The 16,255-nt window shown below is 41.0% G+C and overlaps 1 protein-coding gene across 10 annotated transcripts in view; it reads right to left on the bottom strand.

The window, feature by feature from the left end:
• Window positions 1-16,255, bottom strand: part of Kalrn (kalirin, RhoGEF kinase) — a 638,378-nt gene that overhangs the window by 166,124 nt on the left and 455,999 nt on the right. For 2 of the 10 annotated variants that reach the window (XM_005386539.2, XM_005386540.2), the window contains exon 34: window positions 12,112-13,562. The exons of the other annotated variants lie outside the window; for them this stretch is intronic. In XM_005386539.2, coding sequence (XP_005386596.1) covers window positions 13,500-13,562 — 63 coding nt within the window. In that variant the 3' untranslated portion in view covers window positions 12,112-13,499. Of the gene's footprint in view, window positions 1-12,111; window positions 13,563-16,255 lie in introns of those variants that run through there. 10 annotated transcript variants of the gene reach the window in all.

Below are 16,255 nucleotides of genomic sequence, written 5' to 3'. Positions count from 1 at the left end.
TTTTATTTTTTTATTTTTTTATTTATTTATTTTTTTTTGGTTTTTCTCCGGTACCGGGAACCGAACTCACGACCTTGTGCTTGCCAGGCAAGCGCTTTGCCGCTGAGCTAAATCCCCAGCCCCTTACCCTTATTCTTATAGTTTGACTGGGCATAGAAATCTAGGCCAAAAGATTTTGCATTAGAACTTACTCCATCTCTCCTAATCTCTGTGGTGGAGGACATACATACATATAACTATATGGAGTATTCCTTCAAATATAATTATCTTTTTGTTTGCAGCCTCAAGGCTAGCATTAGCCCCATGAAAGCTTTTTTTTAAAAAAAATTATTAACCCCAGACATTTACCTCTAGAAGTTAAACATGCATCTCATTAGTATCTTCCAGTCTCCATTCAGTTTTTCTAATGTATGGAATACTGTTCATGAATATTTTAATGATCACATCTGCTAATTCTAACATCTACATCAATTCTGGGTCAGTTTCAATTGGTTAAAATTTCCCTGCATTACAGGTTATATTTTCCTGCTTCTATGCATGCCTGGCACTTTTTTATTGGATGGTGGACAATGTGGGTTTTACCTTACTGGATACTCAATATTTTTGTGTTATTGTGTTACTGATCTTTGTTCTGTGATTCAGTTAAGCTTCTAGGAAACACTTTGACTCTCTAAATCTTGCAGGCAACCAGAGCCATGTTTAGTTCAGGGTTTATTATTCCCTGCAACTAAGGTACTTGCCCCATGTGTGTGAGGTTTTTTAGTCTGATATGTAGGAACAGGTACTGTTCTCTTCCCTGCATGGAAAATGTGGCAAGTCAAAGCAGTAATCTGGGCTATTTGTAGGAATCACATTTTTCCTCCTCTCTCAGGGATCACACCGATGTCTGATGTCCAGTATCTTGAAAATGTTGTTTCTTATATTTCCTCCCTGACCACAAATTTCAATTTGTTTATTCAATTACTCACACAGGATGAGCACTTCAAACCTGAAAATTTGAAATCTGAAATGCCTCCAAATCTGAAAATTTTTGAATACCAATGTGATACTCAAAGAGCTTTGGATTTTGGATTTCAAGGCTTTAAATTAGGGCTGCTCAGCTGGTAAAGTCTATGCAGAGAGTAAAAATTCCCTAACACTTCTGGTCCTGAGAATTTGGATAACCTGTATTATGGAGCAATCTGTATTAAGGTCTTTCTTTAACTCTGCCGAGCCTTCCAGTTCAGAGAGGCCTTTACTTTCTCTAAACATGTCCATCTTCTCCCTTCCTATTCAGCTTAGTGCCGTGACCCAGCTAATATGCTCAATTCCCTTCCCCTTTCTTCCAATTTAACCTAGATTACATGGTAGGTGTTCAGTGTATTTTTAAATTACTGTGTGCACAAATGAATGAGAAAATGGAGCACATATTCAGTTAATTTCTTTTGCTTTAACACCTTCCCCTCAAAGCAGGGCTTTACACTGAGCTACATTCCCAGTCCTATTTTAAATTTGTAATTTTTTTTTTTTTTTTTTGCTTTTCTCCGGTACCGGGAACCGAACTCACGACCTTGCACTTGCCAGGCAGGTGCTTTGCCACTGAGCTAAATCCCCAGCCCCTTAAATTTGTAAAATTTTTGAGACAGGATTTCACTAAGTCACAAAGTTGCCCAGTCTGGGCTTGAACTTGGGATCATCTTGCCTTGGCCTCCCAGAGTGCTGGGATCATAGGATACACTACTATGCCCAACTTTCAAGAGTTCATGATATTTGAGCCATGTTCTTATACTTAGGTAAAACAACCTCTGAAGCATTAGTCAGTAACTTTGCTATATAAGGTTCAGTAAGGTCATATCCCCACCATGTAAGCACCTACTGTGTAGAATCTCTTGCAAGTAGTGACCTCCACAGGTTAGCATGTGGGTAATGTAACTAATTCAGCTCTAAAATACAAAAAGGGTCACTGAGACATTTTATCCTAAAAATTGGTTCCCTAAGTCTGGAAAAGTTTCAAGATAAACAGGAAGCTTGCTCATTTTTGTATTCTGACTAGACATTGAGATTAGCACTGACTCACTTTTTACAGGATGTAGTATTTATTCATGGATGGGGTTTGTGGGAATTAGGGAAGTAGGAGTAACAGAAAACCAATAATGACCTAAACATGAATAATGTTATTTCAGTGTGTATATCTGAAGTACAAACCCACACACAAATCTGCTGAGTCCAAATTTGAATACCTGTCTGAGTTACAGCCAAAATGTAAATACTGAGTTAGGGCCAAAATGTATATCATTTGCAAATATGACGATGCTAACTGTGTGTGGGGGGTGTCATTCTGATGTTCACCAAATATTTCTAGCTCTCTATCTTCTGAATACACAACTCCAGTTTTCCCTGGCTTTCTGCGGTTGACTAGAGCCATGTGACTGGTGCTAGCAGTGATACTAAGTCATTTCCAGCCTGAGGCATTTAACTGTAGGTGCAAGAACTTTCAGAATTTTCTTCCCATCTTGGATAGTAACTGGCAATGATAGAACCTGGACTACCAAAGTCCCTGACTCTATATTGAACACAGCCCCCTGCAAATACACATTATGAACAGGTAGTGTTAGCAAGAATTAAGTCTATGTTGTTTTAAGTCACCAAAATTTTAGGATTGTTTGTTAACAAAGCATAAGCTAGTTTTATCCAGACAGAGACATCTGCTTTTGTTCTATTCTCTGGATAGAATTATCTTGGGGATAAGTATTGATGAATCCAGGATCACTGAAAAAGTGATAAAGTTAGGAAAGAGAGGGCCAGGCACAGTGATTCACACCTGTAATCCCAGCACTTTGGGAATCTAAGGCAGGAGGATTACAAATTCAAGTACCACTTGGGCAACTTAGTGAGACTCTGTCTCAAAATACATAAGTAAGAGGGGTTGTGGATGTTGTTCAGTGCTAGCAAGCCCTTGGGTTTCATAACCAATACCACAAAAAGGAATAAAAGAATAAAGGAAGGCAGAAAAGAAGGAAGGAAAAAAGAAAGAGATAAGATGGAACCATACTAAGACAAATACACATTGAATCAACAATTTTGGCAGACTTAGCAGATTTTATTGTTGTTCCTACTACTATCATGATTATTATTATTAGTTTTTAAAAAACAATCTGAAGATTACTGTCATTATATTCAATGACTCATCCTTGATGCTAGATATATAGAAGGAACAGAGATCATCTTAGGTTTTAGACCACCCAGGCTGATTCAATAGCTATTCCTATCTTGTATACCGTGAATTTTGTTCTCTGAGTATTTTTTTTCTCCCAAATGGACTACAAAATTCTCTTAGTTTAGGATATTTTATACTCTTTTCATATACTTTGGAACAGTCCTGAAGCACAATAAAATCGAGCTGAAGGCCAGCTTCCCTTGCTACCAGGGAACTGGCATCAGAATCCACTGTTGTCCACCTCTTAGGCTGACTCAACAGATGGGTCGATTCTCACATTTTCATTTCTTGGAGCTTCTGGAATTAATGAGAGCCATGAGCATGGGGGTGGGGAAGGTCGGAGAGAGGAAGTGCATTTTCAATCAATGCTGTCTTTGGAATTTAAGTCTTTCTCATTGGCAACCAACTCAGTGAAGCAAACCAAATGAGAGACATTTTTCAAATCTGACTCTTGTAATAGTTGTTTTGGTTTTGGGGACATGTGCTCTGTTAGGTTTATTTTCCTGTTCATTGCTTCTGGCCTCTGGTGCTTTTACTTTTTCAATCTTCCCATTTATCATTCTTAATGAGAAATGATCCAAAGAACCCCCAAAGTCAAGTGGTACATTAAAAAATTCATGAGTGGGTAACAGAATAAAAGGTGTATTGAGAGGAACCATCATTTATCAGAATTCCTTGAATTTTCATTGACCAAGTCACACTGAAGTTTCCCACACCTGACCATGTACCTGGGCTTTCACTGTCTACTTGTTCCTTTGATTGTAGCTCCTTTGATTAAACCCTCTTTGCTACATTCAGTTGCCATCCTGTTTACCTGTACCGGCCCTGGATCTCATATTTTAGCTTTGCCTATCAGCTTCTGCATCAAATCTGTCTTCTTAACTTACATTATTCAGAACTCAAGGAACATGTTACTTGCTTTTGCCAAGTATGGCATTATTCTGCAGAACTCCTTCCTACTTCTCTGTAGTAAGACGCACTTAGTTATGATCTGGTTCTATTAAAGATGGAGAATGTTTCTCTCTGTATTTGTGTGCACTAAGGAGATTATGTTTACTCTATGTACTATGCAATTATACTTACAGGCATGAGTATATACACTGGGGCTACAGGGAAAAACGGCAGATGAGGATCCCCATTTCACAGCACTTACACTATCGTAATCACCAGTTCCACTGCTAGCATAGTTTGACATGGGTCCCATAGGACCATACTCATTTTTCATTCAGTTAATGACTTGCATCTACATATAAGTTTGTAAGTTTCTGTATTCTGTGGCTGAAGTCTGAGACATATTCAAAAGTAAATTTCTATCAGGACAAGCTGAAAGATGGTTGATCCATACCAGGTAGGGTTAGAAACACCTCAGTGAACACATGTATTGATCCAAGAAAACAGAAAATAACCAGATGTTGCATTCAATTTCTCACAGCCACAGATAGAATGTGATCTCGTTGCCACTGCACCATCTGACTCCTGACTAGGATCTGAATTGGGGTGGACTTGTCCCATGTAGTCCTAGTCTGAAGAGGTTAACCAACGTCACATCTGGCGATGGGAGACAACCTCCCAGACTTAGTCTTGCAATGTATCTCTAGAGATAAAGCTTGGGACCCATTACACCATGAATGGGAGGGTGCGTGCGTATGCTGGTATCCTGAACTCCCGTCTCATTTGTCTTCAGCCTCAATAACTTGTCTTGTGGGGACGGAATGATATAGCTGGGAGGAGGAAGCCAAATTTTCTTTAACTTCCAAGCCTGCTGCCTAAACTTAATGAGCCATAAGTGGGGTAAGAGAAGAGGAAGCAGGGAAGCTACATTTACACCACAACTGTGAGTGGGCTGTCTTCCTGCTGTCAGGGACTCAGCTCTAGATCGAGCATATCTATTAACTGGGTCCAAGGAACAGATTCTACTGCATTATGATCCCAAGACTCTAGCATGAATTCTTGCATTTCTTTACGGGGTCTCTGGGGCACTGGCCTGTTCGTGATAAAGCTAAATGGGACTTTGTCAGTCTTTGTCCTGGTGACTGGGGTGGGTTTCCATGCAACCAAGGTTGGAACTGGCATTTTCTGCCACTGCTTTTATTGAGTTTGTTTAAAGGGATCCTGTGGTCTTTTAGGAGATAAGGGAAGTAACCAAGGGAATTTATATTTTAAACCTCTGAGGGACAAAATAAATACTTTATTACACTGCTTAGAATCTGCAATGCTTTTTTCAGTCTCTAGGGATACTGTATATAGTATACTCTATGAGCTCTTGTTTCCTAGGTTCATATAGAACTTAGACTAAATTTTGATTTATTTTCAAGAATCTCATCAGTGGGCCCCATGGCTCAGCTGGTCAGAGCACCTGTCTAGTAAAAAAGAATCTCACCATGTGAACTGGAGGGATGTAAACCACACCACAGGGTGAGGTCCTTATCACTCTGAATGGAATCCAGATGCCTCTCACCTGGCCAGTGTCACATCAGAAATGCTCCCCTCTAATCCTGGTAGGTGCTCGGGGCACAGTCTCAGGTTCCCACCTGGCTTCCAGGGCCTGTTCCTGGGCACCTTCTTGACACCAGTGGAGGCATGAATGCTGGGGGAGAGGCCATCTTACCTTAGAGCTCCTACCTGCTCCAAGATTTTTTCCTGTGGTGCAGGGGATTGAACCCAGGGCCCCATGCATACTAGGCAAATGTTCTACCACTGAGCTATATCCTCCACTCCTCCTAAATAAAACTGTTCCCTCATAGTTCATGCTTTTTTGGTGGCAATAATAAAGAGAGATTTTGAAAATCCTGCGTTGTAGCAGCACCCTCACCCCAACTTCTTCTCCAGCATTCACAGCCTCATTACCATCATCTGCCTTGAGACCATCTGGGCTAATTTCGTCATCCCTGTGTCCCTGATTGCATCAGCCCCAGAACTCAGGTCAGCCATTCCATAGACTCTTGATTGCTGTGGGAGTTCCCGGAGTCCAAATCATCACATTACTTTGGGCATAACCCTTGACATTCCTTCTGCACGGCCAATGTTTATGAAAGGGGCTGTGGCCCGTGTCATTACTGTTGCTGTCTTATCTCAACCCTTCAAACCATTCCTCCCACTTTTGGCTCCTAGTGCACTCTTTTATAAAAAATTTAATCCAGAAGAATCAGTTATTCAGCTTTTTGAGGTCTGGGATGTGATAGGAAATGGGCTGTGGTGATGGTCTAAGGAATCGCGTTTGCAGCCCATCAGACTCATTGGTCTAATTACCTTCTAACTTTAATTTCTCAGGCATTCATTCCTCGGATGCCACAAATGCTGGATTGAAGGATCGATGGCCTCTTCTAGAAGGCATGCATCCATTTAGCCCTAAAAGCAGCCTGTGTCATTAAGCTGAAATGCCATCATTTTCATTCTGCAACACCAGCTAAGCAATGGGACACCGCAGGGGCCTCCCCCTTTAGGGACCTAGTCTATGCCTAAGGCTGTCTGTGTGGCCTGGCAGGACAGAGACAGTATCTAGATCTTGATGACAGTCTGGCTCTGAGGCTTATACTCTGTACCTTTCCCACAACTTGGTGGGTTGAATAGTTCTGTAAATACCAAGAAATAAAGCAACGTGTCAGAATCATCAATACCAAGGGGGAACACAGAAAGAGACGGAAAAGTACAAAGCTTTCTACTTCCATTGCAACTTCCAGTAGGCCTTAGAGGAACACAACTGTAAAAGTCGATTTTATCACTAACTCACTCCTTTTAGGGCCAAATCACCCACACAAGTCCTCATGAATCTATGAGATACTAGTGCAATGTATAGAGTGCCATGCGGACATGATCTAAACTCTACTTCTACATGAACTACATTTAAATTCCACCCCACCCTTGTCCTTCCCTTCTCTCTGGTGCATCCATAGTCACCACCCAGCAGAACCTACTCCATCTCCACCTAAAAACTCCACCTTGTGGTTAGGTAGATGGACAATGAAAAGGTCACCACTGACAGGCACCAGGATATTGGACATCCTTACAAATAGAAATAACACTCTTTATTCCATCATCCCAGAAACTCAAAGGCAAGTACATACAAATGCCCTCACCTCATGCTATTTCTGGCCCTTTGGCTATCATTATTCATGACTGAACCCACCCATGGTTTGACATGGATGGAAGATTATGCCACTAGTACTCTTGGTGATCACGAGTAAGACCTGATATAAACTGGTGCTGAGAAAATTCCCTCCAGAGCCAGGATGGGTTTGCAGAACTGGAGAAAACAAGATTTAAGGACAGATCTAAGAACCAGTTACAAACTTCTTTGAACCCCTGACTTGAGCCTCCACAAGTCACAAAACCCAGATCCGGGAAGACTGGCGTCAGAGCCTGGGAAGCCCCTCTGAGCTGCTGAGAGACACAAAGCTGCAACATATTCAGGGGGCCAACATGAACAGAAGGAAGGTGTGTTAGTGGTCACTTGCCTTCGCTTCTGTTGACACTTTTGGTTTTCTAAACTTGTCCTTTCTAGAGTATGGATTTGGAATTTGCTTAAAAGACTTAAAATCACTACTGCTGGCCTTCAACACTTGTGTTATACATCTCTATTTTGGTACACACACGCACATATATCCACACATACTCCCATGTTGTTGGATCACGGTCTGCATCTCCTCTGATGTGCTCTGACACTGACCAAGCTAGTCAAATCCTCTTCATTCTACTCTCTTCTCCTCAATCCAGTCTAGTTTCTTATAGGCTCAGTTCCTGTCTTGTAGTTGGTATGAATTGTGTTTTTTTAAGGAATATTTTCATGTACACTGTGGAGTCTAAAACTCAGCAAACACACGTCACACTGGATCTTTTACCAATATGGAATTTCTAATCACCCAGGATTTATTCAATTTTACACGGTCTACATGTGAAATATGAGTATACATAGAGGATGTGGGATCCTAGAATGCCCCCTTGTTTACTTTGCTTTTGGACTGCTAATGCTTATCTCTGCATGGGCCCAGAACTCTAGAATGGTGTTCCTCATTCCACCTTTCTCTTCTCCAGGTATGTTTTCCTTCCTAATGGTGCCTGTTTTATGCCGAAGCTTAATCAACTCATCAATTAGTTTCTTTTGTGCATACAGCAAGTACAAAGAATGAAAATGGGGAGCAGGTCCCATGGACTACAATTCATATCTAGAATATAACTAAGTGTTGAGTATTTCTGTGTGATAGAAAGTAACTCTATTATATGCTATGTTCTTTGAGGATAGAATTATTTGTAACCCATCATACAGAGCCTGATGCATAGCAAGTGCTTAACAAAACTTTATTGAATAATTGAGTAGTCCCAGTGGTGGTATGTTCAGAATAGCAGTGGGTTGGGAGAGAGATGAGAGGAATTCCGCACATTAAACTTCTAAAACCCTGGGCTCCCTTATAGAAACTTAAGGGAGGCAGCTCCTTGTGACACACAGTTTCACTATCAATAAGGGTAAATAGGAGACCTCACAGGCAAGTTGGGAAAGACAGTTTTATTCTTCATTTTCACTTTTTGTGGGAGAGAGGGTATATTCAAATACCCAAGAATGTGATTTCTCAGTCATCAGATTTAGCAAAATTCACTATCACTTTACTGTGTGTTTTAGTGATATGGCAAACTTTCAATTATCTCCACTAATGGAATGGAAGCAATGGTATATATAATCAAAATGTCATTTCTATTTGGCTTTGGGAAGTATTATGTGTGTTTTTCCCTAGCAGGTTTGCTTTCATAATGAATAGTTCTAGCTTAGGCTAATAATAAAATGAGTTGGCATTTCCTCTATATAATACCTCATAGGAGAAGAGGAGAAATGTGCTTATGGCAGAGGAAATCCATGCAGTTAATCACTATAGTTAATCACTCATGTGGATAATCTATTTGTAGTAAGTGGGATTTTGAACACAGCAAAAGGCAGACAGCATCTATATGTCCTGGATCTTAATGATGCAGGGTAGATGGCCAGGAACCTGCTATAGCTGTGTCATGAAGGGTGTTGAGGGAGGAAGACCACCAAGCTAAGAGCAAGACAACTGGGCTTCTTAGACTTGATGGCCCATGGGAAACCACATAACCTCTTCATGTTCTACTTCTCCTATCTGTGAAATGTAACCATGACACCTGCTCTACCTACCAAATAGGTTAATTGGTTAGGAGGAAGTAGTGGGCAGAAGGACTTATGATATTAATACAGCTATGGAAATGTACAAAAATGAAGGATTGTTCTTGACTCCTTTTCTGGACATGTTCCTTGTCTTTGGGGTCTTGGGCTTTTGAATCTTACCCCATGAAATAGTCCCATTTTTAAAGAATTTTGCTCTGCAAGGATGGCTATATTGATATTGTCCATGCATCCCAATGAATAAGTACATCATTTCTCATGTAATAGTTTCATTTTAATAGGAACTTTCTAGCTATAGTGACTTAGTGATGCTTGAAGTGTGGATCCTACCCTAGGGACATTAGTATTATCTGGGAATTTATAAGAAAAGCAAATTTGTGTATTCAGCCCAGACATACTGAAGCATGAACTCTGGGAATGGGGCACAGCAATCTGCGTTTTGACAAGTCCTCTAGTTGATTTTGATGTATACTCAAATTTGAGAACCACTGCTTTAGCCCCAAGGAGAAAAGAGAAAGTTAGGAACTGGGCACTGGGACCTGCCAGAGAAGGTAGTTTGAAGACCTTTCAAATCACACTGTACTGTTGGCCAGAGCCACATGTTAAACCTTGTTAAAGGCACTGTTTGTCACACTTACAGAGGAGATCATTTTATCACCAATTTGTTCATGTATATGTATATTATACAAATATGTATGCATGTGTATGTGTATATATGTATTTATATATATATAAAATCACGACCCAATACCTCATTTCCTCAGGGAGATCTTTTCCTCAGCACTCTAATTAAAAATGTATCCCTACCTCCAGCCTACTTTACCTTCCTTTCTTGATTTATTTTTCTCTGTAGCATTTACCACTTCCTAATACACTGTGTTATTTACTTGTTATTGTCTGTCCCTCCCAGCAAGAATGTATGGTCCACAAAGGTGATCTGTTTTGTGCACTGCTGTGTCCTTAGCTCTGAGAACTATGCCTGGCAGCTAGGATGCACTCAATATATGTTTGTTGAGTTAATGAGTGAGTAACTGCTAGGTCCGGATGTTGAGGAAATATTCAGGTCAGATCAAAACATGGAAGCACCTGTACACCTCCTCATTAGGCTGCATCCTCACAGCACAGGAGCACTGCCTTTCTCTGTTATTACTGTGAGCTCTGAGATAGGCCTACAAACCTGGGTTTTGTCAGAATAACCTCAGGGTTTTAGTTCACTATATTGTTTATCATTTCAGTCTGTATTCTGTTTTTGTTTGTTTGGGCTTTTTTTTTTTTTTGCTAGGAATGGAAATACTGTTCTGACTGACTGATGTGTTTATATGGCTGGTCAGGATTGGGCAAAAGTCTACAGCTATACAGTATAAAATGTGACATAGTAGGGGAGAAAGTACTGTAAGATTAAAAATCAGGAGTTCTGCATTCTAGCCCTTTTGCTGCCTCTAACTTACAATATGGTCTTGAGCAACCTGCTCAGGCCAATAGCATTTTTGGGTTCCAGTTTCATCTCAATGACTTCATGATCTCTTTCAGTAGTTATTATATAACATTTTACATGGGACGAGAGCAGGAACTGTTTATTCACCTAATTCATAATGCCCAGCACTTGAAGCTCTCTATAAATATTTGCTGAGTAAACAAATCCCTATGAAAACCAAACGATGACTGCAACCTCATCAGTCTGAGAGCTCTACACAACCAAGTGTCAGGATTGTGAGTATGTGTTGCAAAGACTCTGCCCTGGAAGAACTCCCCAATCACAAAGGGAAGAGCAGAATGCTGGTCGCACCCTGAGGGCACAAAGAAGCTGGAGAGCTTACTGATGTGGACAGTGCTGGGAGGTGCGCAAAGAAGAGCTGAAGGCAGGCACCTGGGCATGCATTTGGGGTGGTAGACCTGAATTTGAATCACATATCTGCTATTTTTCCAGCTGCCTAAGTTTGTTTAAATTATATCTCTTAACTTTAGCCTCTTCTTTTAGAAAATGAAGATAGTACTACCTGCCTCTCTGGATGGCTGTAAAAATGACAGGAGTATATAAGGTGCCTTCCTAGTATCTGATGTGAGAAAGGTGCTAGGGAAATGGAAGCCTCCTCATCTGCTTCTGCCCTCCCTCCCCTTTACAAAGCTTTTAGGCCAGGAGGTTTCTAACAGTGCCTCCTTTACCAAAGAACTGGCCTAAGTTGTTACTAGCTCATAAGAGTTCCCTAGCCAGTCTTTGCTAAAAGGTTATGAGAACTGAGATAAAAAGTATATCTCAAAATATCCACCCTTGGAAATATACCAGTTTGCCTAATGGGATTCATAACTTGCTATGGCTTGGTAGCAAAAGGTACAATCTTGAAAATAAGAATTAACAGTGAATTATCATTTGAAGATGCTGAGCCCATCACTGCACAGAATGATTTTGAACTTGGCCAGTGTCTTTTTGGCTACCTTTGTCTCTCCTTGCACCTTGCTCCCTCCCTCCCTCTCTGGCAGAATGAATTATACACCTGTTCCTGCCCCCTTGACCACCTTCCACTCATATATTTATATATGATTGCCTTTATGCTGGAAAACAAATTCTGTTGCTAGGCAACCAGGAGACAAATCTCTGTGGTTGGTACGAGCCTTATTAGTAGCTGCAATTGCAGTGGTGCCGCCATTATGCCAGACGCATGCTCAGTGCATCTGTCCCAAGCTTGACAGATCTTTCCAGAAAGTGGGATGGGGTAGATTCTTGGCAGAGAATTAGGGGCCTCAGCACTCAACAGAAAGTATTTATAAATCACTGTATATCAACAGCCTGCTTTAGAATCATTTTATTAGAACACATTCAAGAAAGTGACATACGGAAAAAAGACAGCAGCAATTCTCAGTCATGCAAATGCCCGTGTTAAGGTTCTTCATTGGATTTATATTCAAGTACAAAGACAGTCCTTTCCTGAGCCAGGTGCAATTCCAGAGAATGACACTTTGCCTTGAGAGCATGTATCCTTCACAAAGTTCAGAACACTGAACAAGTCACATCCTCACAAAGATTGTGAGATACATAGAAGTGTAAACTTTTAAGGAACCCTTTCCCCTGCCCTCCCCCATAACCCAGCCTGGGAAGTGAGCCCAACTTCAGGACCTTTTAGAAATAAGATTTAGTCTATTTTTTAGTGGGCCTTAAAAAAAAAAGGTAGAAAATGAGTTTATTTATGAAATGGAATCATGTTTGCCTCTTGTCTTGGTGCAGGGTTTGTGAAATTCTGCGTTAAGGGATGGGGTTCTCTCTTGAGTGTTGTGGAAGTTGGGGGACTTTAAAAAAATCTTTTATTATGAAAAATTGCAAACATATACAAAAGTGGGGAGAATGCTATAATGAACACTCATGTACCCATCATCTAGTTTCAACAATTACCAATATGAGACCAATATGTGGCCAGTCTTTTTCATTTATAGTATCTTCTCATACTTCTGACCACCCTCAGCAGGAAAATTTGAACCAGATGGACGCCAGCAAGAGTGGTTTTTGCACTGGAGTCCTCAGAAGGGAGTGAGGAGAGAGAGGAGTTGGAAAAACATAACCAAACCCAGGGAGGCTGAAGAAATAGACAATTTATTGGAGAAGTGGCTACTGCCCATGATTGGGAAAGGCTAGAGTTAACCCTCATCTTTTCTATCATAAACCATCCCTTCTTCCTCCCTCTTTGTCATGATACGGGGGAGACAAGCTAGAGGAGAATGATGGTTGGGTCTAGAATGGGGCCACTGTTGATAGAAATATTTGACCTGGAGAAGAACTAGAGAGACAAACACATCCCTCTAATTAAGCTGTTCATTCATGGTGCAGACTTCTAGGGCAGCAAGGATCTGGGGGTACCTGGTGTTCACATTGTGAGCTGGGGAGTACACTGGGCCATGGGGCCTCTCATAGGCCCCTACTGCCCCACCACTTTAGACTTTAGAGAGAACCTCAGAAACCTCAGATTGCACCCAGGAGAGAAGCAGGGAGACCCGAAGGGTGAGCCCATGGCCCAGGTGGGCAGAGTTTGCTTGGAACATGTTGCCCTCTGAGCAAAGGCTGCACCCCACACCAGCCCTGCCAGAGCAGTTTCAAGAGAGGTGGGTGACTGGAGTCCTGGTGGGAGGTCCCAACGGTGCCACGGCTAACCCGGTGAGCTGCAGGGACAAGTCCCAGGTTGCGCGCTAAACGTAAGTGGAGAAAGGATCTCCAGGTCCCAGGTGCCACCGAGGAACAAGGTTGCCATCCTGTTAAGAAAAGGGCTGGGCTCTGTGATTTGCATATGACTTTGCAAAAATCTGCATGAGATCCCATAGCCCTTTATAGAAAACACAGTTAAATCATCAGTGTACCCTACTGTATTTCCAGTAACCCAATGCACAGAGTGCAACCTGGAAAGCACACAACGATTCTTTTTGAAGAAGATATGGGGGAAGAAGAGTGTTGTAGAAAATACACTTTGGTTTGAAGGTTCAGAAGAAGCCAACCAGGTCCAGGATCCATATGAGGATCACTGATTGGCTGCTTCTGACTTTCCCAGCACCCAAATCATATCCTCCAGCCTGTTACATCCCTGAGGACCAGTCCTGTAGTGGCTTCCCAATGTCCCAGACACATAGGCAGGAGCAGAGCCAGAAACAGTATAAACAGGGAGGCATTCAATAGAAGGTCCTGTGTGATCCTTAGTGCCTACATCATACACTCTGTTGTTTTCTTGCTTAAGCTCTTTTAAGGTCCCCATGCTCTAATAACAAGTCTTGCTACAACATTCAACTGGGGCAAAGAAACTGAGAGAAGTTCATCCATTTATGTAGTAGGTATTTGGCAGTAATGGACATGAAATTTATGATTTCAGGTGCTGCCAGGGGCCATAATGTGTGATAATCTATAATTTTTCTAAGGCATGTGGTTGATTTGGTCAGACTGCCAGGCTGGCAGAGGGAGAGTACTGAGTGGGTGAGTGAGCTAGAGGGAGATCCGTGTTAGAGACCCAGCTTCCATATCTCAGTGTGCTTCACACCTTCTCTACTAGGCCTTCTGAAGGAATGAATCATTTTTTTAAGAAAAATGGCCCTTCAAAGAAAGTCAATTTCTAGCACCCCTCGAGGAATTAAATATTCTAAATGGCAATGGCTCTCAGCCAAGACAAAAGTTGAAGATAAATCAGGGTATGATCTCACATTTGATTGGGACTCAGTTCTATGATGTTAAAGGCTCCATTGTACTTGCCACAGAGAGATGAAAAAATCAGTCTGAAACTCTCAGTAAGTACTTCAGCCAGGCAAAAGCTGTTCATTCATCAAAGAGTAAACATTTCATCATCAAGGTGGGATGGTAGTCACCCTGAGCTTCCTGGAAAGTACAGGACACTTAGGATTCAGAAAGAAGAGATTCTGAACAAAGACAGGAGCTGTACACACAGATGTGTGAAGTAACTCATGACCAAGGGACCTGAGTTCCCAACAAAGTGAAAGGGGAAAAAGGGGATCTATAATTTTAATCATATTTTCTTTTGTAAAATGTCACACTAACACGATCCAGGGAGGTAGCTTGAGTCGTTCTGATTAGCTAGTCCTTCACACCGTAATTCACTGTCATTCTTAGGTTAGTTTATGTGCTATAAGGTCTATAGAACAGGACCTTTCTAATGGGAAAATTTAATAGTTTTATAAATACTGAATTTGGCATTCTGCTGTGTACATAATTGTTAGAATTCTAAAAGGGAGAAAAGTTTTAAAATATTTTTCACTATTATCAATACCTAATCTTTATCACCATGTGCCAGGCAAAGTGCTGAGTGTGTATATGTATCATTTCAGACCTTACTGGGTGGGTAATACCATTGCCCTCATTTTGCAGATTGAGCTCTGGAGAGATCCTGTCCAGGATCATACAAATTACAAGTGGAGGAAGGTAGTAGATCAGAGTGGAGGTTTGTTTGACTGTTCTTAATCATGGGGCATGTTATCTCATCTAAAAAAGAATCTATCTGCTAAAAGACGTTTGTACATTTATATGATGGTTGATTGCAAAGATTTTAGAAAGCATCCCTCACATAAAGATTATCTTATACCTGAGGATCTATCTTGAAGTAGTTTGGGTTACTTTATCACATAGGTTCATTTGGTTTTATAGAAAATTTCATATACCCTTTTGAACTTCAAATTGTGATCATCTCTGTTCACCTGCAAATCTGATGATGGTTTGATGTGTGAGAAACCTAAGGAAAAACCTATGTAAGAAAACGGAACACTTATTCCCTAAGATGGTGAGAAAACACACAGACATTTACATAGGAAGCCATCATTATGTACAGCCCAGTTAGTGTTTCAGAACAGTATTTAACATCATTGCATAGCTTTTAATATTAAAAATGATAGCCATTTATTATCTCATTTTTAAAAATCTGGCCTAAGGCAAGGAAGGACTTGTACAAAAAGTTCAGTTGGAAGTGTGAAAGAGACCACTGCATTTGTGAAATGCTAATGATCTTTCTTAACTAGAAATTATTCTCAGCTTAGAGTTCATACATATATCCCATAGCCAATCAATCACTCTATACCTTTGGCTTTCTGATTCCACAGGCCGGCATAAAGCCTGCAATCAGATTTTTGAAGTCTTCTCCTGGTAATTCTAAGGATCCTTTGGTTTGGAACCCTCAGTGCAGAAGTCTTTTCTACATCTCAACTACTCCAGCCCTGGAAAACCTGAGTTTGCAGCATTTTGACTACATTTCACATCTTCTAGCACATACTGTCCAGAGCACTTGGTTTTAGTGTCTTCCATGAGAGGCAAGAATCAGGGAGAACCACTTTACAAAACAGTGGCTTTTATTAACCAGGCCTCCCTAGGATTTTTTCTTTTCTCTTTTCCTTTCCTTTCCTTTCCTTTCCTTTCCTTTCCTTTCCTTTCCTTTCCTTTCCTTTCCTTTCCTTTCCTT

The sequence above is a fragment of the Chinchilla lanigera genome, unplaced genomic scaffold, assembly GCF_000276665.1.
Source record: "Chinchilla lanigera isolate Chin_1 unplaced genomic scaffold, ChiLan1.0 scaffold00026, whole genome shotgun sequence".
Classification (NCBI taxonomy): Eukaryota; Metazoa; Chordata; class Mammalia; order Rodentia; family Chinchillidae; genus Chinchilla; species Chinchilla lanigera.
Note: the sequence above shows the minus strand (reverse complement) of the source record. Positions and strands in the feature narration are given on the sequence as shown.